Source organism: Pipistrellus hanaki (assembly GCF_964339955.1).
Source record: "Pipistrellus hanaki genome assembly, chromosome: 2".
Classification (NCBI taxonomy): Eukaryota; Metazoa; Chordata; class Mammalia; order Chiroptera; family Vespertilionidae; genus Pipistrellus; species Pipistrellus hanaki.
Window position 1 is genome coordinate 134,050,685 of NC_140504.1, and position 12,318 is coordinate 134,063,002.

Consider the following 12,318-nt stretch of genomic DNA (forward strand, 5'->3'; position numbering starts at 1 on the left):
TATGTATTTCCCCCAGGTAACTGTTTTAACTTGGATTTTGTTTTGACAGCTCAGGTGCCTAAAAGGCCAGAGGGGCTTCTTGGGCCAACCCCCTTTTGATGGAATCCACATCGTCAACCACTTAATAGGAGATGACGAATCATCCCATTCCTCTGATGAAGATCTCATTGACAATTCCTTACGGGAGAGTGGCATTGGTTTTCCTTTGCACAGAAAATCTGGCGCGAGGTCTGAAGCCCCCACTGTGGCAGATGGCAGTGAAAGCGAAACGGAAGACAGTGTGATGGAGACCAGAGAGGGCAGTCAAGTGGATCCAAAGGAACGGCTCCCAGGAAAGAGAGAATCGTACTCAACCACTGTCTGACCGTCACTGTGAACTAGACTGTGGATTTTTTTAAGGGATCAGTTATATGATTAAGGGTTTTTGGGGACATATCTGTTTCATATGTACATATATATATATATTTTTTCAATCTTATCTGCCTTTTGATCTTTGCCAAACCGTCACCACTGACTAACTTTTGCCATAAAGTAGATTGGAATATGGTTAATGTGAAAAATAAGGTTTTAGCAGTATTACTGAATCTTAATGTTTCTTGTGTAGAAAATGTAATTATATCTATATGTGGGAACCATTTTGAAGTTCTGAACTATGGAAAATTTAAATTTCTTCAGACAAAACTGCTCTTGTGCAATACTTTATGCTTAGTAAACAAATTGTATATTTATGTTTATCATTTTGTTTTCAGGGCAGCTGTCTACAAACCTTTGACCAAGACACACATCTGATTTACCTTATGCTTTTGTGTTTGAAGGAATTTTTTTCCCCAATGAAATTTCTGCTTCATTAGTGGACCATGAAAGTTCCCAAACACGGTGTCCTTTCCCCATATAATGTTTTAAATGCAAATTAAGGGTTAACTGTTTTGAGAGTTTTAAGTTTCGTTTGAATTTCTAATTTTTATGTGCATATCATATACTTCCATATATTGCTTATCATCCATAGCAGTAAGTTATCTATAAATATATTGTTTTTGTACATAATTTATAAATCTGCAGCACCCAACACTGAACATCATTTTATATGGAGAATGCACATGTTGCAAAGTGACTGCCTTCAGCATTCTAACAGGACTTCTGTAAATACAAAGTTAAAAGGAAATTGAAAATAAAACCTAACACTAATATTTTAATAGTTTTAGTACTTTGCTTAGCATTCAACACTAGCAGATTTTATAACTGATGCTTGCTCAAAAACACTATTGGTGAGACCTTTTAACTTCACGTGTATGAAACTAATAAATTATCCATAATTACAGAAGTTACAGCACACATTACTTAGTGCTAATATTCTACTTAATATAAATTAAGCAATGGACTGAAGTCCAAGATACCCAACAATAATATCTGCAAATAATCTATGAGCATTATCTTCAGATTCTTTAATTACTAATATATAGATAAAGCCATAAGAATGATTTCCTACCAATTCTTCCCTTTTTTTTTTTTTTATCATGTAGACTATTTTTTCCTAGGAAACTGAATATCTATCATTAATAAATTGGAGGAAACACCTAAGTTACACTCACATTATGGAAAGACAAGAATATGTTCACTGGATGCTTCCACTCTCATTTTCATCAGCATCCTATGAAAAAATAGCCTTGGAGGATAAGATGGGAAGGTAGGATTTAGTATAGAAATACAATTTTGCACAATATGTTACATGCAGAAAAAAATACATATTACAGATGGAATAGAAGAGACAAGTCTAGTTTCTGTCTAACACCAGGAGTTAAGTCCTACGCCTCTCTGTGGACAAGGCCTCTCCAGGAAGCCCTGGGTAGCTATTGGCCTGAGAAACGAGATTGAGAACATGCCTGCTGTGTCTGTAGCACCAGGCTAAATTCTAAAGCTTAAATAACTTACCTGTGGTCACGTGGTAAGTAGCAGACCACATTTTTAATGCAGATTTCTCTGACACCAAAGTGTTGGAAAAGGTTCAGCTAAATGCATTTCTCAGTTCCCTGCTTTTCTGATAATTAATGTGATTTTAAATAAGTTTAAACCACACTTCACAGCTTTTAAGAATAGATACTGTTCCTAGAATTGCCTGACTGGTGGTGTTCAGAGTTCATTACTGTCAGCCTAGAGGCTAGTGATGCTCAAGTGAAATGAGATGATTCACGGCCACATGGTTGCTTTAACACCCACATCAAGAAATCTGAATGATCTAGACCAGAGGTCACAACTGCACCCACGAGCCAATTCCAGCCGGCTGCCTGTCTTTAAATGACCTCAAGTGGAAAGTTTTTTACGTTTTCAAATAGTTGAAGGAAAAAAATCAAAGGAATATTTTGTTACATGAAAATCATGAAATTCAGATTTAAGTATTGACAAATTTTCATTAGTACCCATGGTTATTCATTATATACTGTCTATGGCTACTTTTATGTTACAGTGGCAAAGCTGAGTAGCCTAAACTATCAACTGTCTGACTCTTCAGAGAAAAAGTTTGCTGACCCTTGATTTAGATACTCTAAAATGTATGCTTGCTTCTTCAATTTGTCTTAATAGAGGATCGGACCATTTGCTTTTGCTGTTGAGCTAATAGTTTGGAAACCTAAAATTTCCTGGTGGATCTTGTATTCAAAACTATTCAAAGTGTGCCAGTTATTTTACATCATGAAGTCTGTGACACCATAGACAGATTTGGAAGGATATCTGTGTCTTTGGAAATGGAGAAAGAAAGAATTCCAAAATCCCAGCACTGTTCTTCATAGTATGTATGATTGACCTTTAAGGTATGCTTCATTGAGTCAAGGTTATAATACGACTTTAACAGAAAGAACATCTTTCTGTAATCATGTTTGAATTCTAAATCTTGAAATATATTCTTAGAGAATTTCCTAAGTACTTTTCCTGATTTGGAATTAGGTATTAAAAGAATCACAGCAAGTAAACCTTAATCAATTGATACTCTTGTAATTTAGACAGTGAAAAACAAGAAACCATCTTCTCATTCAAGATCTTTGATTCAAATACTCCTTAGAAGAGTTTAAAATGTTCCTGACCTTTAGGATGCAATAGGATACTATGCTCTGATTTTATTCCATTTCGTTCAAAGTAAGACTGAGACATTGACAGTGTTTTCTTGATAGATTTTAATTATTTTGTCATTTAAATGTTATTCAGTTAAACAGAGTTGAGGAATATTGGAGCAGGGGGGAAAGTGAATGAAATAAATTTTTAAAACTCATATTAAATTAGAATAACACACACTCCCTTGGGCTAGTCACCTTCCTGGAGTCATTGCCACCTTGGGTTGAAAGACTAAGGGTAGAGGCTTACAAATGACCTAAATAAAGTGGAAATTGCATCGAGGTGATGAGACAGTTTTAGGTCAAGACAATACTTCAGGCACTCTTTTAAGAATTAGTTGTAAATTTTTCATCTGGAAAAAGAAGTCAAAGATGTATCTTTCTTCCCTATCTACCCTTTTTATTGATAAATATTAGGCACTCGATATTTGATGATGAATTGAGACATCAAATCCCAGGTAACTGGCTGTCTACTTTGGATGGAAAAAAACACCCTTTTCTTGGGTCGTGATGCAACTTGTTACTCTCCAGGTAGTGCCTTTGATTGAACACAAGGTGTAGACCTTTTAAGTATATTATTTATGACATAAGAACTTATTTGGCTCCTCATTATTCTTTATCTTCTGCATCATGCACTATAATTTTATATTTAAATAAGAAAAGTAGATTAATTATATTTTGGTAAAGTCTTTTTATGGCCAGCTTGATGATTGTGATGCCAGATGTTGATAGCTAACACTTCAGAAATCAATGATATACTTTTATTAAAACAGTGAGCTTTAGCAAGAAAGTTCTTGTTGCTCTATTAACAAAACAGTACATTTTAAAATTAATTTTAATTCATTCTGAAATTAAGATTTCTGGTTAAAAGTGGAGTGTGTGCTATTTATAATCTTAAGTTTTTACATCATATCCATTGATCTACCTGTTCCCTTTTCACTCCAAAGAAGAGATTCCAGAATAATACATTATGCTAGAATAATACATTATACTATAGAGATGCAAAATTACAATGTATTTTATTTTACCATTGAAATTTCTTATTGTAACATTGTATGATAACCTGAAATGTTTCCTTGTGCCTTTGCTTTAAACAATTAAAGTTTTCCATTTTATAAGAATTCTTGTTTCCTTAAACTATTCAACTCAAAAGGGAAGATGCATCAAACATTAAAAAATCTACAGAGATGTACCACTCATACATTGATGCCTAGTCAGAGAAGGAGACCATCAAGCACCATGAATAACCAAGGTAATGAGGCATCTCAGAAAGAAAATGAAAAATCTTCAGAAAATTAAAGACATGGAAATATGTGATTTAAATTACAGAAATTGCAGTTCTAAAAAGAATAAGATGTAAAACACTAAAAACAAACAAACAAAACAAAAAAGCTGCTTGGCCCAACATCAGATACTCATTAGTGAGGTTTGTGCTCCATGGGTAAAGGGCCATATCTACCTGGTCCACCCATGTGTGATCAGTACCAGACAGAGAGGCTGGTATGTGATGTTTTTCAATGTAATAAAAGGCCAGATATCTAGACTTAATATTTCCTTTAGGGACATACTAATTTAATATACACACACACACACACTAATGGCAATAGTTTCATCTCATTGTATTTTAGTTAAAATAACTAGAGGCCCAGTGCACGAAATTCATGCCCTGGAGTATTGGGGAGGGGGGGGTTCCCTTAGCCTGGCCGGCACCTTCTCGCAGTCCGGGACCCCCCGCATCTTACCACCCGCCTGCTTGATGCTCCTGCTCGGCTTGCTGCTCTAGTGCTGCCGCGGAGGCGGGAGAGGTTCCCATCACCGCGGCTGCACTCACCAGCCATGAGCCAGGCTTCTGGCTGAGCGGCACTCCCCCTGTGGGAGCACACTGACCACCAGGGGCAGCTCCTGTGTTGAGCTTCCCTGGTGGTCATTGTGCATCAGAGGTATCAGTCATTCTGGTCGTTCCACCATAATGGCCACTTAGGCTTTTATTGTATAGACTAGGGGTCTGGTGCACAAAATTCATGCGGGGCGGGGTGGGGCTTAGCCCAGCCTGCCCGCTCTCACAGACTGGGAGCCCTCAGGGTATGTCCTACTGACAGCTTAGTCCTGCTTCCCATGGGGAGCGAGCCTAAACTGCAGTCTGGCCTCCCTCTGAGGGAGACAACTGGGCTGATCAGGGGAAGACACCAGCCCCATCACGCCGCTGCTGCAGCCACTGCCAGCCACTGCAGCCGCCAAGGTGTTTACATCAACACGGACTCCAGTTTCTTCACCATGAAAAAATGACAACTTTCGTTAGGCATTTTCAAGATGTCTCTTTCATAGGATATGACTTTTTTTTTATCCTCACCTGACGATATGTTTCCATTGATTTTTAGAGAGTGTGGAAGAGAGAGAAACATCAATGTGAGAGGAACACTTTGATTGGTTGTCTCCTGCATGAGCCCTGACCTGGGTCCCGGCCAGGGAGGAGCCTATAACCTAGGTAAATGCCCTTCATCAGAATCAAACCCAGACCCTGAGGCTGGCATGCCAAGGCTCTATCCACTGAGCCAAACCGGCTAGGGCAGGATATGACATTTCTTCACCCCTCCAGTAGCGGACCTTCGTTTTTTCCTCCAGGAGTGAGGTGGAAAAACCTTAGGTCACCTTCTTCGATTCTTATAACACAACTTACCAAGAACACCACAAGTGGCACTGTACAGGGAACTTAGCCAATGAGTAGTCAGAAAAGATGTTTATGCTTGAACTAGTTTGGCTCAGTGGATAGAGCATTGGCCTGCAGACTGAAGGGTACCAGGTTTGATTCCTGTTAAGGGCATGTACCTTGGTTGGGGACACATCCCCAGTGGGGAGTGTGCAGGAGGCAGCTGATCAATGTTTCACTGTCTATCCCTCTCTCTCCTCTGTAAAAAAACAATAAAATATATTTTTTTTTAAAAAAAAAAAAAGAAAAGAAAAGGTGTTTCCTCTGCAGTTAATGTGCAGAGGACCCCCCTGTGTTATGTGCACTGGGCTAGGGGTGTGGCCCACGGCCTGGGGGGCACACCCCCAAGGCCAGATGCCCTGTGCTGTGTGTGCCAGGCTGGGGGCATGGACCTGGGCTGCATGGTGGCCACCAGGGGCATGCCCCCAAGGCTCATGTGTGCGCTGGGCTGGAGGCATGCACCTGATCCCATAGGCCCAGAGTGGCCGGTGGCGTTCTGGGACCCCAGCCACTCGGAGCCTACACACAGGCCTATAGGCTAGGATTGGATGTTCCTGGGACCCAGGTTGCTTGGCACCTGTGTATGCAAATTAACCCACCATCTTTGTTGGGTTAATTTGCATACTCACTCCTGATTGGCTAGTGGGGGTTGTGGAGATACAGGCAGTTTGCATATTTCTCTTTTATTAGTGTAGATTAGCAACTAATGCAAAAAATTAAATATCTGTGATTAGAATATACAGAGAGATGCTATTATAAGAAGTTTATGGCTTCTGCATTTTTATTACAATGTTACTATCACTTAGTTCAGAAGCCGTAGTATACTATATATTCTGCCTTATTCCCAAAAGGATTTAACGTACTTTATAAAGATACATGAAATATGACAAGATAGTTATACTCCAGGGTTTCTCCACCTTGGCACTGTTGACATTTGGGACCAAATTACTGCAAGTGACTGTCCTGTACATTGTAGAATGTTTAGCAGCATCCTTGGCATCTACACACTAAATGACAGCAGCATCCCATCCTTGTTTATGGCAACTGCAAATGTCTCCTTCCCGTCATTGCTACATGTCCTTGGTAGGGAGGGGCTGAGAATGAAAATTGCCTCTGGTTGAGAATCTCTGATATAAATTTAGATAGAAGTGGTTACAAAAGCAAAGGGCACTAGGACCAAAACTGAAAATGCCTATACTATTAAAGATGGTTCACAAATTTGGAGTCAGTGAGAAACCTGAACCACAATTAGGTGTTACTTCATATTTATTAGGATGGCTATTCAAAGCAAACAAAAAAAATGCTGACAAGGAAAAATTGGAACCTTGTACATTGCTGCTGAGAATGTAAAGCGGTGCAACCACTATGGAAAAGTTTTGGCAGTTCCTCAAACTGAATTACCATATAATCCAGCAATTCCACTTCTGGGCATATACTCAAAAGAAAGCAGGGACTCAAACAGATATTTGTACAACAATGTTCATAATAGCATTACAAGATCCAAAAGGTGGAAAGAACAAACAATCAATAGATGAATGGGTAAATAAAAGGTGGTATATACTGGGTATGATAAAAAAAGGTTTACAGTTGTATGTGAAACACAGAGTTTATTCTTGTATTATTTAATAAATAGAGGCTCGGTGCATGAAATTCATGCATGGAGGGAGAGTGTCCCTCAGCCCAGCCTGCTATTGCCCTAGCCAGTTTGGCTCAGTGGGTAGAGCATCAGCCTGTGGACCAAAGGGTTCCAGGTTCGATTCTGGTCAAGGGCATGTACCTTGGTTGCAGGTTCTGCTCCAGCCAGGACCCTAGTGGGGCTCGTGCTGGAGGCAACCAATGGATGTGCTTCTCTCACATCCATATTTCTGCCTTTCCCTCTCTCTATTCCACTCTCTCTAAAAATCAATGGAACAAGAGGATCCAAGATGGCTGCTCGGATAGACACCTAGCCGCAGCAGCTCACAACAATTTCAAGGGAATACAACTAAAATGTAGAGTGGACATTGCCCAGAGCTACAGGTAGTCGACTGACTGAAAACTCTACAATAAGAAGGAGGGAGACAACCAGAAGGAAAATCAGAGGAGCTGAAAAAAAGCCTAAGGTACGGAGACATGCGGCGCGCTCGCACGCCCGCGCGCGCGCGGAGAAGTCACAGCCGGAGAGGAGGAGAGGGCTGGGTGCTGCCTGGCGTTCCCTAGCAGGAAGGAAATAGAACCCCCAGCCTGGGCTGAACCCCCGAACCGGCAGCGCTGAGCCCCAAGTTATGGGCCAGACCCTGGGGACCCAGGCTCCAGCAGGGGGAGACAATCCCGGGGGACTGCGAAAGGCGGGGCCCCCGGAGTCGCGCGCACATGGCGCGCAGAGAACTGAATGTTGACTCTGATGCTGGATTACCCTAGCCGGAAGAAACAAAGCCTCCGGCGGCAGCTCTGAGCCTCAGTCCAGACCGCCCCGAACTCCAGGTCTGGGCCAGTCCCTGGGGACCCAGGCTTGGGCAGGGGGAGACGGAGCTGTGAGGTGGAGTCCTGGGAGCGCGGCGAAAGGCCGAGCCCCCAGAGTCGCGCACACTGTGTGCAGAGGACAGTCTGTTGACTCTGATCCTGGACTCCCCTAGTGGGAGGGAGAAAGAAAGCTCCAGACTGGAGGAACGCCACGAGGAGCAGGAGCCCCTGCCGGACACCGGCCAGCCGGGCGCCGGGGCCCCCAATGGGGGGGGGGGGTGCCCCTGAGCCTTCGACTGCTGAGCGCGGGCAACGGAGCCAAGGATGGGGGCTGCTTCCTGGGCGGCGCCGACCCCCGGCAACAGGCTGGAGCAGCGCGGGAGCCTGCGGAGAACAAAGGGGTGCCACAGGCCAACCTGCTAAGCTCCCAGGACAAGGAGGAAGAAACCAAAGAAGTTCTCAATGTGAAGAAATCAAGTGAGAGCAAATGATAGTAAAATTACTTAAGAAAGAATACAAAGAAGATCTTGAAAAATCAAAGACTAAGTCAGAACTCAACGCACCAGCCAACATTGCAACATAAATGCGTTTTTTTGTGGTTTTTTTAAAAAGAAAAAAAAAAGAGAAAAAAGGGACAGAATGTTGGAACAGCGGCGACCAGGGCTAGAGTGGCCAGGCACAAGGCAGTGGCAGCTGGGCCCGGAGCAGCAGTGGCCAGGCCCCAGAGCAGCAGCAGCCAGAACAAGAGCATCAACGGCCAGCACTGGAGCAGCCAGACCTGGGGCAGTGGCAGCCAGGCCTGAGGCAGAGGCGTCCAAGCCCAGGGTGGCCAGTCCAGGAACACCCAGACACAGAGTGGCTGGGCCCGGAGAAGCCGGGCCCAGAGCAGCCGGGTTGGGAACAGCCAGGCCCAGAACAGCAGTAGCCAAGCACGGAGCATCCAGGCTGGGAGTGGCCAGGCTCGGAGCAGCCGGGTCTGGTGTGGCCAGGCCCGGAGCAGCGGCTGCCAGGCTGGGAGCGGCCAGGCCCGGAGCAGCGGCTGCCAGGCTGCGAGCGGCCAGGCCAGGAGCAGTGGCTGCCAGGCTGGGAGCGGCCAGGCCCGGAGCAGCGGCTGCCAGGCTGGGAGCGGCCAGGCCCGGAGCAGCGGCTGCTGGGTCTGGTGCGGCCAGGCCCGGAGCAGCGGCTGCCAGGCTGGGAGCGGCCAGGCCCGGAGCAGCGGCTGCCGGGTCTGGTGCGGCCAGGCCCGGAGCAGCGGCTGCCAGGCTGGGAGCGGCCAGGCCCGGAGCAGCAGCTGCCAGGCTGGGAGCGGCCAGGCCCGGAGCAGCAGCTGCCAGGCTGGGAGCGGCCAGGCCCGGAACAGCGGCTGTCAGGCTGGGAGCGGCCAGGCCCGGAACAGCGGCTGCCAGGCTGGGAGTGGCCAGGCCCGGAGCAGCGGCTGCCGGGTCTGGTGCGGCCAGGCCCGGAGCAGCGGCTGCCAGGCTGGGAGCGGCCAGGCCCGGAGCAGCAGCTGCCAGGCTGGGAGCGGCCAGGCCCGGAGCAGCAGCTGCCAGGCTGGGAGCGGCCAGGCCCGGAACAGCGGCTGTCAGGCTGGGAGCGGCCAGGCCCGGAACAGCGGCTGCCAGGCTGGGAGTGGCCAGGCCCGGAGCAGCGGCTGCCGGGTCTGGTGCGGCCAGGCCCGGAGCAGCGGCTGCCAGGCTGGGAGCGGCCAGGCCCGGAGCAGCCGGGTCTGGTGCAGCCAGGCCAGGAGCAGCGGCTGCCAGGCTGGGAGCGGCCAGGCCCGGAGCAGCAGCTGCCAGGCTGGGAGCGGCCAGGCCCGGAGCAGCCGGGTCTGGTGCGGCCAGGCCCGGAGCAGTGGCTGCCAGGCTGGGAGTGGCCAGGCCCAGAGCAGAGGCTGCCAGGCTGGGAGTGGCCAGGCCCGGAGCAGCCGGGTCTGGTGCGGCCAGGCCAGGAGCAGCAGCTGCCAGGCTGGGAGTGGCCAGGCCCGGAGCAGCCGGGTCTTGTGCGGCCAGGCCCGGAGCAGCAGCTGCCAGGCTGGGAGCGGCCAGGCCCGGAGCAGCAGCTGCCAGGCTGGGAGCGGCCAGGCCCGGAACAGCGGCTGTCAGGCTGGGAGCGGCCAGGCCCGGAACAGCGGCTGCCAGGCTGGGAGTGGCCAGGCCCGGAGCAGCGGCTGCCGGGTCTGGTGCGGCCAGGCCCGGAGCAGCGGCTGCCAGGCTGGGAGCGGCCAGGCCCGGAGCAGCAGCTGCCAGGCTGGGAGCGGCCAGGCCCGGAGCAGCAGCTGCCAGGCTGGGAGCGGCCAGGCCCGGAACAGCGGCTGTCAGGCTGGGAGCGGCCAGGCCCGGAACAGCGGCTGCCAGGCTGGGAGTGGCCAGGCCCGGAGCAGCGGCTGCCGGGTCTGGTGCGGCCAGGCCCGGAGCAGCGGCTGCCAGGCTGGGAGCGGCCAGGCCCGGAGCAGCCGGGTCTGGTGCAGCCAGGCCAGGAGCAGCGGCTGCCAGGCTGGGAGCGGCCAGGCCCGGAGCAGCAGCTGCCAGGCTGGGAGCGGCCAGGCCCGGAGCAGCCGGGTCTGGTGCGGCCAGGCCCGGAGCAGTGGCTGCCAGGCTGGGAGTGGCCAGGCCCAGAGCAGAGGCTGCCAGGCTGGGAGTGGCCAGGCCCGGAGCAGCCGGGTCTGGTGCGGCCAGGCCAGGAGCAGCAGCTGCCAGGCTGGGAGTGGCCAGGCCCGGAGCAGCCGGGTCTGGTGCGGCCAGGCCCGGAGCAGCGGCTGCCAGGCTGGGAGCGGCCAGGCCCGGAGCAGCAGCTGCCAGGCTGGGAATGGCCAGGCCCGGAGCAGCCGGGTCTGGTGCGGCCAGGCCCGGAGCAGTGGCTGCCAGGCTGGGAGCGGCCAGGCCCGGAGCAGCCGGGTTGGGTGCGGCCAGGCCCGGAGCAGCAGCTGCCAGGCTGGGAGCGGCCAGGCCCGGAGCAGCCAGATCTGGTGCGGCCAGGCCCGGAGCAGCGGCTGACAGGCTGGGAGCGGCCAGGCTGGGAGCGGCCAGGCCCGGAGCGGCCGGGACCGGAGCAACCGGGCCCAGAGCAGCCGGGTCGGGTGCGGCCAGGCCTGTAGCAGCAACAGCCAAGTCCAGAGCAACTAGGTCGGGAGCGGCAGTGACCAGACCCGGAGCAGCTGGTTGTGGAACGAACCAGAGCAACAGAGGCCAGGCCCGGAGCAGCCAGGCCCGAAACAGCTCGCTCCTCGCCTGTACCTGCCCACGGCTGCCTCTCAGACATGGCTGGAAACTTTTGCGGGAACTTGAGGGTCTGCTGAATCAAGTGATGAAGGCTTAGATCTGGATGTGTTGAGTTAGTATAGCGCTGGGGTGTTGATCTGTGAATGCCTTGGGTGGGGCCTGGATGAGGCTGGTTGACCTATTTGAAAATGTCTTTTGTGTGAAGTGTATCATTGGGCATGAGGAGGTATTATTGATATGAGAAAATGCTAAGTAACAGATTTACTATCTGAAAAGGGATTTACTATCGGGGAAAGGGAGGGAGGAAGAGACTGAACATAAACTGTGCACCTATGGATGAGGACAATGGGGGATGGGAAGGGGGCAGAGGGTGGGGTGGGAACCTGGTGGAGGGGGGAAGAAATGAGGAACCTTTGTAATAATATGAACAATAAAGATTGATTTAAAAAAAAAAAAAAAAGAAATGGATTAAACAAAAAAAATAAATAAATAAATAAATAAAAAAATAAAATAAAAATAAAAATCAATGGAACAATATCCTCAGGTGAGGATTATAAAAATAACAAAATGAAGTTTAAAAAAAGGCATATTAAAAACTTAGCATCAGCTTATAAATGAAATATGTTCAAACAAAGACTTATAGAAGGAAAAAAACAAAGCCTAAAAGTTGCCCAATTGATCCATTGTATTTGCCCGTGAAACACAAACCGTTTTTTTAGGTTTAGGATTCTGGCACTGGACTGGGACCCGAGCTGTGTGTGGATGACACTGGGCAGGACGAACCTCCGGCCTCCTTGCTGCTCCTCGGTCAGCAAGTGCGACCCAGGGGCTGGCCCGTCCCGCCACATGC

General features: G+C 48.9%; 1 protein-coding gene across 7 annotated transcripts in view; it reads left to right on the forward strand.

Annotated features, from left to right (window-relative positions):
• Positions 1–4,222, forward strand: part of EVI5 (ecotropic viral integration site 5) — a gene marked incomplete at its 5' end in the record, with an annotated part of 180,047 nt that extends 175,825 nt beyond the window's left edge. For all 7 annotated transcript variants that reach the window (XM_084873411.1, XM_084873412.1, XM_084873413.1 and 4 more), the window contains one exon: positions 50–4,222. In XM_084873411.1, the coding sequence (XP_084729537.1) occupies positions 50–364 (315 nt within the window). In that variant the 3' untranslated portion in view covers positions 365–4,222. The remainder of the gene's footprint in view (positions 1–49) is intronic.
• Between the last annotated feature and the right edge of the window lie 8,096 nt (positions 4,223–12,318).